Source organism: Tursiops truncatus, chromosome 2 (genome assembly GCF_011762595.2).
Source record: "Tursiops truncatus isolate mTurTru1 chromosome 2, mTurTru1.mat.Y, whole genome shotgun sequence".
NCBI classification, from domain to species: domain Eukaryota; kingdom Metazoa; phylum Chordata; class Mammalia; order Artiodactyla; family Delphinidae; genus Tursiops; species Tursiops truncatus.
Window position 1 is genome coordinate 50,159,366 of NC_047035.1, and position 18,003 is coordinate 50,177,368.

Sequence of the window (18,003 nt, forward strand, 5' to 3'; positions counted from 1 at the left end):
GTAGACAGCTCTTTTGGGAACCTTTTTTTAAGGGAAGAAAGGTAAGGTTAGTGAAGGTTTTGTTTATACTTTTTATTTTTTCTTTTTATACTTTTTATTTTGAAATGATTATAGATCCATAGGAAGTTGCAAAAGAACAGAGAGCTCTCATGTACCCTTCTTCACCCAATTTACCCCAGCAACACCTTACATAACTGTAATAACAGTATCAAACCAGGAAATTGACATTAGCACAATCCACCGGCCTTATTCAGATTTTCATCAGTTTTAGAAGTTTTGCACTTATTTGTTTTTTTTAAATTGCTTTACTACTTATAGACCTTTATTCTATATAACATTTAGTATCTTAAAATATTATTTTGAAAATATTATTGAAATTAGGTAGATAGATTTGGGGGAGATTTACTTCTTTATAATTTTGAGTTTTCCCATCCATGAACTTGGCATATCTTTTCATTTATGCATACTCTTTGTTACTTAAAGTTTATTTATTTGTTGATTTTTTGGCTGCATTGGGTCTTCATTGCTGCGCAGGGGCTTTCTCTAGGTGCGGAGAGCAGGAGCTACTCTTTGTAGCGGAGCACGGGCTCTAGGCCCGCGGGCTTCAGTAGTTGTGGCGCACGGGCTTAGTTGCTCCGCGGCATGTGGGATCTTCCTGGACCAGGGCTGGAACCCGTGTCCCCTGCATTGGCAGGTGGATTATTAACCGCTGCGCCACCAGGGAAGTCCCTCATTTGTTATTTAATAGAGTTTAAAATTTTTCTCTGTGAAGTTCTTTTTTCTTAGGTTAATTCTTTGATTCCCTTATTGCTTTGTTGCTATTGTAAATAGTATCTTATTTTATATTATTCTTTCAGTTGGATCTTACTGGTATAGAAGCTTCTTTGTACTTCTTATCCAGTTTTGGAACCTGGTTCATATGTGCTTCATAAAATGAGTTAGGGAGTTCTCAACCCTTTAAATTTTTCTGGAATATCTTTGATGATAGAGATTATCCGTTCCTTGAAAGTTTGGTAAAATGTATGGGTGTGTGTGTTTAGGTAGAAAGCTTTTGATGACTATTTTAATTTATAGTGATTGATTCAAAATTTCTGTTTCTTTATGCCTCAGTAATTTTGCCCGAGGAGTCCCCCACCCCGTTTCATCTATGTTATCAAATTTATTAGCATATAGATCTCCATGATACTCTTTGATTATGTTTAAGATCCTTGTTGTGTCTTTACGTATTTTTTCTTTATTATTCTGTTTTATTTATTTGTGTCATCTCACTTTTTCCCCCATTACTCTTGCCAGAGGTTTGTCTACATTATAAATCTTTTCAAATAAAAGATTTTTCTTCTTTATTATATTTTGTTATATATATGTTTTATATATTATATATACATGTTTATTTTTCTTTATTATATTTAACTTCTTGAGTTGTTAACTCATTAATTTTTGGTCCAGGAGTATTTTTAGGAGTGTCTCTTGCATGTTAAAGTTCCTGTAGCCTTGTTTACCCAAGAATAGCTTTATTGAATCCTCATATTTAAATGGGATAGTTTGGGCTTCCCTGGTGGTGCAGTGGTTAAGAATCCACCTGCCAATGCAGGGGACATGGGTTTGAGCCCTGGCACGGAAGATCCCACATGCCATGGAGCAGCTAAGCCCATGTGCCACAACTACTGAAGCCCACACGCCTAGAACCCGTGCTGCACAACAAGAGAAGCCACGACAATGAGAAGCCCGCACACCGCAACAAAGGGTAGCCTCCACTCAACGCAACTAGAGAAGGCCCGTGTGTAGCAACGAAGACCTAAGACAGCCAAAAATAAAAACAAATAAATAATAAATAAAAAAAATAAAAGAGATAGTTTAATTCTAGGTTAGAAGTCCTTTTTTTCTCCTTGAAAATAATGCTCCATTGACTTCTTGATTTCAGTGTCACAATTTAGAAATCTGATTTCAAGTGAATTCATGTTTCTTTAAATTTATATTTTATATTGGAGCATAGTTGATTAACAATGTCATGTTAGTTTCAGGTGTACAGCAAAGTGATTCAGTTATACATATACATGTATCTATTCTTTTTCAAATTCTTTTCCCATTTAGCTTATTACAGAATATTAAGCAATGTTCCCGGTGCTATACAGAAGGTCCTTGTTGGTTATCTGTTTTAAATGTAGCGGTGTGTACATGTCAATTCCAAACTCCCTCTCTCCCCCGACCCTGCCCCCTGGTAACCATAAGTTTGTTCTCTAAGTCTGTGAGTCTGTTTCTGCTTTGTAAATAAGTTCATTTGTATCATTTTTTTTAGATTCTGTATATAAGCAATATCATATGATATTTGTCTTTCTCTGTCTGATTTACTTCACTTAGTATGATAATCTCCAGGTCCATCCATGTTGCTGCAGATGACATTATTTCATTCTTCTTAATGGCTGAGTAGTATTTCATTTTATATATGTACCACATCTTTATCCATTCATCTGTCGATGGACATTTAGGTTGCTTCCATGTCTCGCTATTGTAAACAGCGCTGCAATGAACATTGGGGTGCATGTATTCTTTTGAACCATGTTTTTCTCCAGATACATGCCCAGTAGTGGGATTGCTGGTCATATGGTAGTTCTATTTTAGTTTTTCAAGGAACCTCCACACTGTTCTCCATAGTGGCTGTACCAAATTATATTCCCACGAACAGTGCAAGAAGGTTCCCTTTTCTCCACACCCTCTCCAGCAGTTATTGTTTGTAGATTTTTTGATGATGCCCATTCTGACTGGTGTGAGGTGATATCTCATTGTAGTTTTGATTTGCATTTCTCTAATAATTAGTGCTGTTGAGCATCTTTTCTTGTGCCTGTTGGCCATCTGTATGTCTCCTTTGGAGAAATGTCTATTTAGCTCTTCTGCCCAATTTTTGATTGAGTTGTTTGTTTTTTTGATATTGAGTCACATGAGCTGTTTGTAAATTTTGGAGACTAACCCCTTGTTGGTTGCATCATTTACAAATATTTTCTCCCATTCTGTGGATTGTCTTTTCATTTTGTTTATGATTTCCTTTGCTGTTACATGCACTCATTTTTGTGTGTGTTACTATGCAATTTAACCGCATGTGTTAATTTGTGTAACTGCCACCACAATTAAGAAACAGAAATGTTCCATCAATACAGAGATTGTGTTACCTACCCCTTTGTATTCACATCCCATTTCTCCACCCTTTCTAACCTTTGGCAACCACGAATCTATTTTTCAGCTCTATAATTTTGTCAGTTTGAAAATGTTATATAAGTGGAATCACACAGTATGTAACCCTTTAGATTGGCTTTTTTCATGCAGCATAATGTCCTTGCGATCTATCTAAAGTGTTGCCTGTGTTGATAGTGGGTTCCATTTAATTGTTGAGTAGCAGTCTATGATATGGATGTATTGCAGTTTGTTTAACCACTCCCCAGTTGAATGGTATCTGGGCTGTTTCAGTTTTTGGCTATTATGAATAAAGCTGCTATGAACACTTATGTACAGATTTTTGTAGGAACGTAAGTTTTCATTTCTCTGGGATAAATGCCAAAGAGTGGAGTTGCTAAGACATGTAGTAAGCACATGTTTAGTTTTTTAAGAAACTGCCATACTGTTTTTCCAGAGTGGCTGTACTATTTTACATTCCTACCGGTAACGTGTGAGTTGATCCAGTTCCTCTCATCCTCACCAGCGTTTGTTGTTATCATTTAAAAAAAAAAAAAAAAAAGCCATTCTGATAGGGGTGTAGTGATGTCTCATTGTAGTTTTAGTTCGCATTTTCCTAATGACTAAAGGTATTGAACATATTTTCATATACTTATTTGCCATCTATATATCTGTCCTCTTTGATGAAATGTTTGTTCATATCTTTTGCCTATTCTCTAAATGACTTGTTTGTTTTAATAAATTTATTTATTTATTTATTTATGGCTGCGTTGGGTCTTCATTGCTGTGCGCGGGCGTTCTCTAGTTGCAGAGAGCAGGGGCTACTCTTCGTTATGGTGCGCGGGCTTCTCCTTGCGGTGGCTTCTTTTGTTGCAGAGCATGGGCTCTAGGCACGCAGGCTTCAGTAGTTGTCGCACGCGGGCTCAGTAGTTGTGGCTCGCGGGCTCTAGAGCGCAGGCTCAGTAGTTGTGGTGCACAGCTTTAGTTGCTCTGCAGCATGTGGGATCTTCCCGGACCAGGGCTCGAACCCATATCCCCTGCATTAGTAGGTGGATTCTTAACCACTGAGCCACCAGGGAAGTCTTGAGTTGTTTATTTTTAGAGTTCTTAATATATATTTGAGAAATGTGTCCTTTGTAAGATATGGTTTGCAAGTGTTTTCTCCCAGTTTGTTCATTGTCTTCTTATCCTCTTAACAGAGTCTTTTGCAGAGCAAAAGTTTTTAATTTTGATGAAGTCCAGTTTATCATTTTTTTTTTCTTTTATGGGTCATGGTTTTGGTGTGAACTCCTCAAGTAGCCCTAAATACCAAAGATTTTCTCCTATGTTTTCTTCTAAAAGTTTTATCGTGAATATTTGATGATATTTAAAAACTGAATTTTTTGGTTAGAATAATGACATTGTGTGTGTTTTTTGTTTTTTGTTTTTTTTTGCATTATGCGGGCCTCTCACTGTTGCGGCCTCTCCCGTTGCGGAGCACAGGCTCCGGACACGCAGGCTCAGCGGCCATGGCTCACGGGCCCAGCTGCTCCGTGGCATGTGGGATCTTCCTGGACCGGGGCACGAACCCGTGTCCCCGCATCGGCAGAGTGGACTCTCAACCACTGCGCCACCAGGGAAGCCCTGTGTGTGTGTTTTTAAAGAGCCATTTTAGAAATAACATATTGAAATATTTACAGATGATGTTTAAGATTTAGATCGAAATAATATAATGCAGGAGGGGTTGAAAAAAAATAAATGGGGTGAAGAAGCAAAATAGGCCACGTTCCTGTAAAACCTAGATTTGTTGACCACGAGATCAGTGCTTGTGGTAATCTTTTAAGCTTCTCATTTTAGATTTAGATAAACTATACATACCCTTTCTAATTTTTTAAATGATTATATAATCAGAGTTATGGCTAAAACTGGTTCTGAGCCCGTTTCTGGACCACTTATTTCCTTAAGTTTGATGTTCTCACTGACTGTTTCCTTCTGAGCAGAATAAAAAAATTATAAATTTTTGTACACTAGGTGTTAAAGACTTAATGTTAACTTATCCTGAAGAATATTGCACCTGAATTTTTAACGAATAGATGGTAGAGGAGAGAGTGTGATAGTTAACAGAGTAACCACTGATGTAGCCAGGTTGGGCAGAGTATTATAGAGACTTAGAGCAGCTTGGGCAGCTAGCCACTCTGCCTGCTGGCTGTAGCTGATTATACATGCATGTGACTTTTAAAGGTTTCTTCGTTAGTATAAAGCCAAATGTCACAAAGCCCAATAAACATTTGATTTTAATGATAACTAATTAATACTTTGTCAGTTGATGATGAAACTGTCAAGTTTGATAAAGTCTGTTGTAAACATGCATTACTTTAAAGGTGGCTTTCTCTTAAAGCTCATTTGATGTAGTCATTATTGGTGGCGGAATTGTGGGGCTTGCCTCTGCCAGAGCGCTCATCCTGCGACATCCAGCTCTTTCCATTGGTGTTCTGGAAAAGGAGAAAGATTTAGGTATGTATGTTCTCAGTGTTGCTTAACCTGAGCACCTGCTCATTTTGTCAGTTCTACATCTTTCATGCTGAATGTCGATGTTAGTGTCCCAGTTTGGATTCTTTAGAAAGCAGAGTCTAGGACTAGGATTTGGGTGTAGGTGATTTTTTTCAAGGTTATTCGAGGAGGCAGGAGTGAGGAGGTGGGGAGAGTAAACAGGGAAGGAGAAACAACCTTGTGAGGGTGCGTTATCTAGGTTGCAGCTGTGAGCTTAATTCCACTGAGCCCTCGAGGAGCTACCTAATGTTTCCCAGGATTGTGCTCATTTATCCATCAGCTTCTGTCCCTTTGGTTGAGGATTGTCCATAGGGTGTTGAGTCCCTGTGCCCCCAAATATTAGAAAAGGCCCTGGAGCAGAAGGCAGAGAGCTGTAGTGGACCCTTGAAGCAGTTTGCTTGTGGTGAGGGGGGCGGTTTGTGCACCAAAGTTGTAGCGGAAGTCAGAGATGGGCTGGAGGGATGTGACACAGACACCATGGCTGGCTGCTACGGGAGGCTAGAAGTGCTCTGACTATAAGAACAAACTCAGACAGAATTTTAAATAGCGGTCTCTAATAGCTTCCACTGTAAGTGTATTCCCCCACTTCTTAAGTTTTGAATGAGTCATGTAGTTTCTCTTAACCTGTTTCTCTTGTTCCATAGCTATTCATCAGACTGGACATAACAGTGGTGTCATACATAGTGGAATTTATTATAAACCTGAATCTCTGAAAGCTAAGTTATGTGTACAAGGCGCAGCCCTCATCTATGAGTACTGTAACCAAAAGGGAATTTCCTACAAGCAATGTGGCAAGGTATGGCATTTTACTAGGGCCTTGACTTATTTATAAATAGCATTTACTTAGTAATCTTAAATGTTGATTTAAAAAATGCCTGGCTTTTCTTTCTCTGTATTCATGTAATTTGCAAAATCTAGATGTTTCATATAAATGGGATCATACAATATGTTGTCTTTTGTGATTGGCTTCTTTCACTTGGCATGGTGTTTTCAAGGTTCGTTCATCTTGTGGCATGAATCAGTACTTCATTCCTCCTTACACTCCATTGTATTGGTAGACCACATTTTGTTTATCCAGTTATCAGTTGATGGACATTTGGGTTGTTTCCATTTTTTGGCTACTATGAATAATGCTGCTATGGACATATATGTACAAGTTTTTGTATGCACCTATGTTTTCATTTCTGTCAGGTATATACCTATGAGTGGAGTTGCTGGGTCATATGGTAACTACATGTTTAACATTTTGAGGAAGTGTGAAACTGTTTTCCAAAGTGCTGTACTATTTTACATCCGCATCAGCAGTTAATGAGGATTCCAATATCCTCACATCCTCATGAACACCTGTTATTGTCTCTTTCATTTTAGCTATCCTAGAGGATGTGAAGTGCTATATCATTGTGGTTTTTATGTAATTAAACATAGTAATTAATGATGTTAAGCATCTTTTCATATACTTATTGGCCATTCATTTATCTTCTTTGGAGAAATATCTATTCAAATCTTTTGCTCATTTTAAAATTGAGTTCTTTGTCTTTTTATTGTTGATTTGTATGTGTTATTTATATATTCTGGATATATAAATATCCCTTATCAGCTATATGATATTTACTAAAATACTACTAAAATATTAAAATATATATATTTTTTTAAATAAAATAATAGCAATTGTAATGATCGTATTTTAAATATTACTAAATATTTTCTCCCATTCTGTAGATTTTCTTTTTTACTTCTTGATGGTATCCTTTGAAGCACAGAAACTTTCAATTTTGATCAAGTCTAGTTTATCTTTTCTTTTCTTTTATTGCTTATACTTTTAGTATCATATCTAAGAAATCATTGCCTAACTTTAGATCATGAAAAAGTGCTCCTACATTTTCTTCTAATGTCAAAGCCTTAGCTCTGATGTTTAGATCTGTGATAGTTTTTTTCCCCCAAATGAGTTGGTTTAATTCTGAGTGTTATAGAATTGGAGCTAGAACAAAGACTGAAGAACAGACTTTGGCAGGATTCTGGGCTGGGTTTACTCTGACCTCACAGCTAAGGTAGAAATGGCCGAATGAGAAGAACTAAAGAGAAGATGAACCACTGTATGATTTCATTTTTTTAAACTTTAACAAAAGTTTGTTCTTAAATTTATAGCAGGTTTCAAGACAGCACTTCATTCTAACTATAGGTGGCAACAGATGTTATGGCAGGGAATCCAGTTATTTAAACAGGAATGGAATTAAGGATCACCATTGCCTCTGGCACAAGGAACAGCTACTTTTTGACAGATTTCTTAATTCCAACTTTCGCCAGGAGGGCCTTCCTTGCAGCCTCAAGTTTCTTTTGCTTCTCTTTTTGTTTCTGCTTGAATGCCTTATCATTCTCATCCAACTTCTTGGCCTGCTTCTTGGGCTGCTTCAGGTGCTTCTTACCACCTTTTCAGATGGCCTACTGCCCCTTCCCCAGACCCCACCACCAGAAGCAGAGCTTCTACCCCTACGTGTATTCCTCCAGCGTAGGTTCACTTTTTTTTTTTTTTGCGGTATGCGGGCCTCTCACTGTTGTGGCCTCTCCTGTTGTGGAGCACAGGCTCCGGACGCACAGGCTCAGCGGCCATGGCTCATGGGCCCAGCCCCTCCACGGCATGTGGGATCCTCCCAGACCGGGGCACGAACCCGTGTCCCCTGCATCGGCAGGTGGACTCTCTACCACTGCGCCACCAAGGAAGCCCTAGGTTCACTTTTTAATTAATTTTGGTATATGGTGTGAGGAAGAGTTCCAACTTCATTCTTTTGCATGTGGATATCCAGTTGTCTCAGCACCATTTGTTGAAAAAAATATTCTTTCTACATTGTTTTGGCACCTGTATCAAAAATCAGTTGAGCATAAGTGTAAGAAGGTTTGTTTAGGATTCTCAATTCCATTCCATTGATGTGTGTCTATCATTATGCCAGTACCACACTATCTTGTTTACTGTAGCTCTTTATTTTTTGAAATCAGTAAGTGTGAGTCCTCCAACTTCGTTCTTTTTCAAGAGTGTTTTGGCTATTCTGGGTCCCTTGCATTTCCATATGAATTTTAGGGTCAGTTTGTCAGTTTCTCCAAAAAAGGCAGCTGGGATTTTTGTTAGCGAGCGATTATATTGAATCTATAGATCAGTTTGGGGAGTACTGCCATCTTAACAATATTAAATTTTGCAAACCATTAACTTGGGATGTCTTCCCACTTATTTAGATCTTCTTTAATTTCTTTCAACAATTTAAAAACATTTTTCATTTTACAGGTCTTGCACTTCTTTTGTAATTTTATTCCTTGATATTTTATTCTTTCTGATGCTTTTGTGAGGGGAATTGTTTTCTTAATTTCAGTTTGGTTTATTCATTGCTAATGTATAGAATATGATTGATTTTTGTGTATTGATCTTTATCCTTCAACTTTGGTGAACTCGTTTTTTAGTCTAATAGTTCTTCGTGTGTGTGTGTGTGTGTATTCCTTAGGATTTTCTATATGCAGGATCATGTCATCTGCAAATAAGATAGTTTTACTTTTTTTCTTGCCTAATTTACCTGGGTAGAATCTCTAATACAATGTTGAATAAAAGTAGTGAAAGTGGATATCTTTGTGTTGTTCTTGATTTTAGGGAGAAAGCGTTCAGTCTTTCACTATTAAGTATAATGATAGCTGTGGGTTTTTTGTGGATGCCCTTTATCAGACTGAGGAAGTTCCTTTTTACCTGCAGGTTGTTGATTTTAATCATAAATAGGTGTTGGATTTTCTCAAATGCCTTTTCTATGTCTCTTGAGGCAGTCATGTGGTTTTGTCCTTTATTCTATTAATATGAATTTATTACATTAATTGACTTTTGGATGTTAAATAGATCTTGCATTCATGCAATGAATCCCACTTGGTCATGGTATATAATCCTTTTTATATGTCGCTGCACTCAATATACTAGTATTTTGTTCAGAATTTTTATATCAATACTCATAAGGGATATTGATATGCAGGTTTGTTTTCTTTTGATATCTGTGTCTCGTTTGAGTGTTAACTGGCCTTATAGAATTAGGAAGTGTTCCCTTCTCTTCTGTTTTTTGGAAGAGTTTATGAAGAATTGGTATTAATTCTTCTTTAAACATTTGGTAGCATTCATGAGGCCTGAGCCTTTACAGTTACTAATTCCATTTCTTGTTATGGGTCTATTCAGATACTCTTTTTCTTCTTGAGTCAGTTTCAGAAGTTTGTGTCTTTTTAAGAATTTTCCCATTTCATATAGATTATCTAATTTGTTGCATACAGCTGTTCATAATATTTCCTTATAACTCTTCTTCATGTAATTTTTAAGAATAAAAGTTCATTGTCACCATTAAAGATGCTATGAAGATTTTTTTTTTAATGATGTGGGAAAATGGTCCTGATATAGTGTTAAGTAAAAAAAGCAAGATATAAAACTGTATTTACAGTTTTTATGGTTGAGTTATGAGGGTTTTTTTTTTTTAATCCTTTAAGCCAAAGGAACCAGACAACATCCATAACATCCACCATTGAGAAACATACCATGCCCCATGCCTACCCATAGGATGATTTTGAGCTCTGTAACCCCTACTTCTTTCTGGAGCCTTGAACACTACTTCATATTCCCTCTTCACATCAAATCACATCATTGCTTCTAATCCATCTCAGCTCAGCTCCAGGTGTTAATTTACAGATTGCTGCTTCCAGGCCACAACGGTGTCAATGTGACTTAATGACCTGATTTCAGAGTTTTCCTGGTTCAGTCACTGATTTGTGCCTCTGAGTGTCTGCCCCTCCCCAACTTCTTTTTTTTTTTCCAAGTTTGAAGTCCTTTTATTTCTTTAAATTGAGGTATGATTAACATATAATATTATTATTAGTTTCATGTGTATGTATTGTGAAATGATCACCACCATAAGTCTAGTTAACATCTGTCACCATTCACAGTAAGAAAAAGTATTTTTTTCTTGTGATGAGGACTTTTAAGACCTATTTTCTTAGCAACTTTCAAATATGCAATACACAATTATTAACTATAGTCACCATGCTGTACATTACATCCCTATGACTTGTTTATTTTATATTTGGAAGTTTGTACAGAGTTTCTAAAGAGTTCTTTATATATTCTGCATATTAGAGCCTTATCAGCGATAATGATTTACAAGTATTTTCTCCCATTCAGTGGGTTATCTTTTCACTTTCTTGATAGTGCCCTATGATTCCACGTATATTTTTAAGGTTAATTATTTGTTGATTTAAATAACCTTTACACCTTGATTAAAAGTATTACTTTATGGAGTTCGGTTGACTCCTTGCTATGAAATAGTGATTTTTGAATTCTGATGTACTTGTGAATATTATCTGTGCTTTCCTTTGCTGGTAGCTGTTAAGTAAGAAACTACCTCAAACAGATACTTTGCCCAGAAATAAACAGAAAAAGAGTCTTGATGAATTTTCTGTTTTTCTCCTCTGCAACAGAATACATTAGTAAATACTTTGAAATGTACTTTATTCCAAAACATAAAATAGTTTTCTGTTAGTGATATTCCATTATACTGAATATTGCCTGTCTTTCTGATGTACTGGTTTTTGTTTAGTTTTGTTTCGCTTTTGTTTTTTGTTTGGTTTTTAATGTAACGACTAAGCAACCTGTGCTTCTTTCCCCTCTGGGATTGAGGGAGTGATGGCGATACTTCTGGCCAAGGTGCATGTAGCAACTGTCATAGCAGATGTGACAATTGAGGCTACATCTCACCTTTGTTTTAATGCAGTCTTAAGACAAATTTTTTTGGTGGAGCAAGAAAGTGAAGTCATGAAGAAAGTGAGAAGTAGATAGATGAAGCAAAAACAGTTTAAAAAAATCAACCCAATTTGAATCATACACTAATTTATGATTTTCTATTGATTTTATCTGTCATAGCTGATGATATATTTAACTCTATTCATGTTCTTTATCTTTTTTCTTTTTAAGCTTATAGTAGCTGTTGAACAAGAAGAAATTCCCAGACTTAAGGCCCTGTATGAGAGAGGCCTGCAGAATGGTGTCCAGGACCTGAGGCTGATCCAGCAAGAGGACATAAAAAAGAAGGAGCCATATTGTAGGGTAAGTGATTCACTAACCCCACACACAGGCTCACAGGGATAGGGCTCAGTCCTGTGACATGGAGGCTGAGGGTGAGTTTATAGGAAGCAGGAATCATAGAGACAGTTAAATAATCCTGTTACAGAAGCATTAAGGTGCCAGACACAAGAGGGCATTGCCACAAACTCTGGACACCTGATTTCTTCTTTTCCTACAAGAAACTACCAGGTCCTGAAGAACATAGGCAAAAGCAAGAGGAGATCTGAGACTCTATGGCATGTTTGGAAACCACTGAGTGGTGAGATGTGGTTGGATCATAGGGTGTGTAGTAAGAGATAATAGATGAGACTGGGAAGGCAGAATTAGCCCACATAAAGGGCTTGATATCATATCCATGCTGATAACTTTGAAGTTTATCCAGTAGGCATAGGTAGCCACTAAAAATTTTTGAGGAGGGTGGCTACAATATTGGATCTGTTTCAGGAGGGTAGGTTATAGAGTTTCTGGCTTAAAACATGCTGTGGGGAAAACCAGATCTTCTTTCTTGTATTTGTGATAGAAACACGAATAATAATATAATAGTTACTCTGCATATCAACTTCCCTTGATAGCCTTTTAGAGGCTATCCGTCCAACTCTCATTCCACTGACTGTTCCAATGAATTGCTGTATCTCCTGTTCCCCATTCCCCAGTGTTTTAATGACATATTCCAATAGCTGGACTGTGGGTACCTGTCTTAGCGAGTGTGACCTTGAACTCACTGTCAGGCAGTGCTTATCAAAAGCTTGCTTTAGAGAAACACTATTTAAGGGAGACAGCCTGGGTGATATGTAGACCATTCATCCTTGTACATCTCTCCAGACCATCAGATTGTAGTACACCTACACTGTAGTGTTTTTCTCTCCCCATCCTACTTCTTGACCCCAGATTACTCTCCTTGAGTTGTGTTTTGGTTTTATGGCATCAGCCTATGGAGAAAGTCATTGTGTCACTCACTGAGGCCTCTACTATAAGGAGGTGGTTGAGGACATAAGTTCACTGTCAAACAACATCTCTCTGAGAACACTCAGGAGAAATTTCAGACTCCAGTTCTAAGAATAATTTTGTTTTTCCTGAGCACAATTGGCTTGTTTTTATCGATGGACACTGAATTCTTTAACTGTATTGTCCTGTTTGCCTTGGCTCTAAGCAGAAACACATTTGTGCCCTACTCTTGCCAAATATCTAGAGCATTAAGCATACATTTTTATTTTCATGTACTAAATTTGCTCTTTGTTTCATCTTATCTTTCCACCTTTGTTTTCTATATGCTCTGATTTTTTGGAACTTTTTATTGAATCACAGCATACATCCAAAATCATAAATGTATACAGCTTGATGAATTTTCGTTAAGTGTGATCATCCAGATCAACAAACAAAACATTACCAGCTTCTCAGAATTCCCCTCATGCCCCCTCCTAGACACTACCTTTCCCTTAAGGATGACCACTGTTCTTTTACATCATAGATTTTTGAATTTTGTGTAAGTAGAATCATATAGTGTGTGCTCGTTTGTGTCTGGACTTCTTTTATTCAGTATTGTTTATAAAATTCATCCATATTATTGCATGTAGTTATAATTTGTTGTCATTGCTGTATAATAATCCTTTGTATGAATATAGCATGGTTCTTTATACTGTTGTTGGGCGTTTTGGGTAGTTTCCAATTTGGAGCTCTTGCAAATAGTGCTACTAAGAACATTCTAGCACATCTATTTTGGTGAACACACGTACACACTTTCGTTGGGGATATACCTCGGAGGGAAATTATGGTCATAATTTATATATATGTCTGGCTGTGGCAGGTACTGCCAAAGAGTTTTCCATAGCATTTGTCCCAAGTAATACTCTTATCAGCAGTGTATGAGAGTTACAGTTGCTCCTTATCTTCACCAACACTTAATATTGTTTGTTGTTTTCATTTTAGCCATTCTGGTGGCTATGTAGTATTATAATATTATAGTTTCCCTGTTGACCCATAAAATTGTACACCGTTTCATATGTTTACTGGCCATTTGGATATTTTCTTTTGTGAAGTAACTAAGTCCTTTGCCCATTTTTCTATTGGGTTGACTGTCCTTCTTAACAATTATTAATTCTTATTAATTTTATAAGTTCATTATATAGTCTGAATATGTGTCTATACATATATATACACAATAGATATCTTCTATGACTCTGTGGCTTGTGTTTTCACTCTTAATAGTGTCTTTAGATGAACAGAGGTTCTTAGTCTTAATGTAATCATTCAATCAATTTATGCATATATTTCTCTTTTATGCTTAGTGCTTTTTTGTACTCTGAGAAATCTTTGCCTATTTCAGCATCAGGAAGATATTCTCCTATGCTTTTTTTCTAAAAGCTATGTTGTTTTACCTTTCACATTTAGATCTACGATCCATTTGGAATTGATTTTTGTTTATGGTATAAGATAGGGGTCAAGGTACACTTTTTTCCCCTCATATGTAGATGTCCAGTTAGCCCAGCACCATTTATCAAAAAGACCATTATTTCCCCACTGCACTGCAGTGTTACCTTTGTGATACCAGGTGACTATATATAGGTGGGCTCTATGTCTGGACTCTCTTCTCTTCTGTTGTCTCTTCTTGTACCACTACCATAATGTCTTAGTTACTATAGCTTTTCAATAGGTCTAGACATCCGGTTGAGTACGTCCTTCAATTTTGTTCTTCTTCAACATTGTATTGCCTATTCTTGGATCTTTGCATTTCCATATACATTTTAGAATTAATTTGCTAAAGTCCACAGGATAACCTGTTGTGATTTCGATTGAGATTGCCCTGAATATGTAGGTTGACATATTTGCAGACAGTTGACATATTTACAATATTGAATCTTCCAATCCATGAACATGGATCACTCCATTTATCTGAATCTTTAATTTATTGAAAAAAATGTATTACAGTTTTCAGTGTAGAGGTCTTACATGTCTCTTAGATTTATTTCTAGGTATTTGATTTTTTATACTCTCATAAATAGTATTGTTATTTAAAGTTTATTTTCTACTTATACATTACAGATATATGGAAATCAAATTGATTTTTGACCATGTATTCATCTTGGTTGTTGAATTCACTTATTGATTCTAATAGTTTGTCTATAAATTCTTTTTTTTTTTTTTTTTTGGCCATACCATATGGCATGTGGGATCTTACTTCCCCAACCAGGGATCGAACACATGCCCCCTGCAGTGGAAGTGTGGAGTCTTAACCACTGGACCATCAGGGAAGTCCCAATTCTTTTGTATTTTCTATGTACAATCATGTCGTCTGCAAATAATAACTTATTTCTTCCTTTCCAACCCATATACTTGTCTGGCTCAATATTTAATGCTAGCATATATTGTTTTGTATGTGTTTCTTGTTTGTTTTTACAGGCTGCTTCAAATCCTTTCACAAAAAGACAAGATAGAAATAGATTTTTTTCCCTTAAGTTATCTGTAGTTGTGCAGTTAAAGTTAGATCAAAATATTTGATTTTATTAATTAGTATAAAGTTCCCAAGAGACTAGGAATCCAAACAGTGTTAAATGAGTTCTTCCTGCAGAGAAAGTCATAGCATCTTCAACTCCAGAAAACCTCACCCTTCCCTCCCCTCAGACTCAGTCAGAATAATCAAAGTGTTTAACTTGTGGGAGTAGGTCTTCTTCTCCCTTTTCCTCTCCCCATGCATTTCTTATCTCTCTGAGATGGTGAATGAATGACTGATTTTTTTTTAAAAAAAGAAGACACCTTCACTGAATATCTAATTTTGGCTATTTCTTTCAGGCTTTGGGCAAATGCTACACGGTCTTAAGCCAGGATTGGCAAACTATGGCCTGTGGGCCAAATCCAGCCCACCACATGTTTTTAAAGACCTATAAGCTGTTTTAAATGGTTGAAAAAATTAAAAGAAGAATAATATTTTGTGACACATGAAACTTATATGAAACTCAAATTTCAGTGTCCACAAATAAATTTTTATTGGAGAACAATCATACTTATTCATTTATGTGTTGTCTATGGCTGCTTTTGTGCCAAACAGCCAACTCGAGTAATTGAAACAGAGATCCTAAGCCTCACATGGGCAAAAATATTTACTATCTGGCCCTTTACAGAAAAGATTACCAGCTCCTGATCTAACAGGAGGGAGCCACTGAAGGATTTAGGCAAGAAAATGATATGCAAACTGTGCTAATTTAGGAAGGTTAATCAAGTTCTGGTACATAGGATGGAATTGGACATGGGAGAGAGGGGAGCCTTGAGGTGGGAGGTCAAAGCTATTTATATTTATTATTGGAAGGCAGCTATGCTCACCATGATACCATCAACACCACTTATTTATAGTTATTTTTAGACTACCTGATTTCTTTCTGCTACTCTTGAATATCATAGGTTAGTAATTTCTAGACTTCAGGGAATTTTGACATATTATTCTTTATTTTATCTCACTATATTCTGTCTTTTTTTTTTTTCTTCCATAAAGTAGGATCTGACATAAGGTGAGCAGCAGAATGTGGTGGCTGAGAAGCCAGACAGACATAAATTTAAATCTCATATCTGCCTATTTAACAGCTGTTTACCTTGAGTGGGTTAAAATTGTTCTAAACCTCAGACTCCTCATTTGTAAAATGCAGGTCATTCTGAGAATTAAATACAGTGATATATGTGAGGCATCCAGCATATGTTAATCCTCAAGAAGTGGTAGATGTTATTTTGGGCTTATTTAAGCAGTAATTCTAGTGAATTCAAATTGGTTTTGTTTGAGATACTTGGGGACTTTTCATGAAATCTGTTAAGATAACTTAGTTATGTTTGTTCTTTTCCTCCTGCTTTACATTTTCCCCCTTTCCTGATGCTTTGCTTGTAACTCAATATTTTATTCTGTTTATTTCCTTTAAGCCATATCAATTCCTCTGCAGAGTAAAATAGGCTATTTAAAAACATTGTAGAGAGGTCCTAGGATGTCTTCAAACCAGGCTTGTGAATAACTCATATAAGAGCTTGTTTTAGTCAGTTGGGGCTGCTGCAACAAAGTACCATGAACCAGTTAGCTTATAAATGTCAGATATTTATTTCTCACAGTTCTAGAGGCTGGAAGTCTGAGATCAAGGCTCTGGAAGATTTGATGTCCGATGAGGACCCACTTCCTGGTTCATAGACCATCTTCTTGCTGTGTTCTCACATGGCATAAGGGGTAAGGGAACTCTCTGGAGTTTCTTTTATAAAGGCACTAATCCCATTCATGAAGCCTCAATCCTCATGACCTTATCACTTCCGAAAGGCCCCACCTCCAAATACCGTCACATGGGTCATTAGGTTTCAACATATGAATTTTGGAGGCACACAGACATTCAGTGTATAGCAGAATTGGTTATTTAGACTGATGCCATACTTAAGGGGGAAATACACTAGTATTAAAGAGATTAGGAGATTGGTTCAAGATGGCAGAGTAGAAGGACATGCTCTTACTCCCTCTTGTGAGAGCACTGGAATCACAACTAACTGCTGAAAAATCATCGACAGGGAGACACTGGAACTCATCAAAAAAGATGCCCCACATCCAAAGACAAAGGAGAAGCCACAATGAGATGGTAGGAGGGGCGCAATCACAATAAAATCAAATCCCATAACTGCTGGGTGGGTGACTCACAAACTGGAGAACACTTATACCACAGAAGTCCACCCACTGGAGTGAAGGTTCTGAGCCCCATGTCAGGCTTCCCTGGGGGTCCGGCAACGGGAGGAGGAATTCCTAGAGAATCAGAATTTGAAGGCCAGCGAGGTTTGATTGCAGGACTTTGACAGGACTGGGGGAAACAGAGACTCCACTCTCAGAGGGCACACACAAAGTAGTGTGCACATCGGGACCCAGGGGAAGGAGCAGTGACCCATAGGAGACTGAACCAGACCTACCTGCTAGTGTTGGAGTGTCTCCTGCAGAGGTGGGGGGTGGCTGTGTCTCACCGTGAGGACAAGGACACTGGAAGCAGAAGTTTTGGGAGGTACTCCTTGACGTGAGCCCTCCCAGAGTCTGCCATTAGCCCTACAAAAGAGCCCTGGTAGGCTCCAGTGTTGGGTCACCTCAGGCCAAACAACCAACAGGGAGGGGACCCAGCCCCACCCATTAGCAGACAAGCAGATTAAAGTTTTACTGAGCTCTGCCCACCAGAGCAACAGCCAGCTCT

The 18,003-nt window shown here is 37.3% G+C and overlaps 1 protein-coding gene across 6 annotated transcripts in view; it reads left to right on the forward strand.

Annotated features, from left to right (window-relative positions):
- L2HGDH (L-2-hydroxyglutarate dehydrogenase) overlaps nucleotides 1-18,003 on the forward strand; it is a 50,107-nt gene that overhangs the window by 1,467 nt on the left and 30,637 nt on the right. For 3 of the 6 annotated variants that reach the window (XM_033851162.2, XM_033851161.2, XM_033851160.2), the window contains exons 2-4: nucleotides 5,543-5,658; nucleotides 6,339-6,490; nucleotides 11,669-11,800. In XM_033851162.2, the coding sequence (XP_033707053.1) occupies nucleotides 5,543-5,658; nucleotides 6,339-6,490; nucleotides 11,669-11,800 (400 nt within the window). Of the gene's footprint in view, nucleotides 1-5,542; nucleotides 5,659-6,338; nucleotides 6,491-11,668; nucleotides 11,801-16,901; nucleotides 17,013-18,003 lie in introns of those variants that run through there. The other 3 variants (XM_073800493.1, XM_073800496.1, XM_073800495.1) reach the window with 2 other exon arrangements.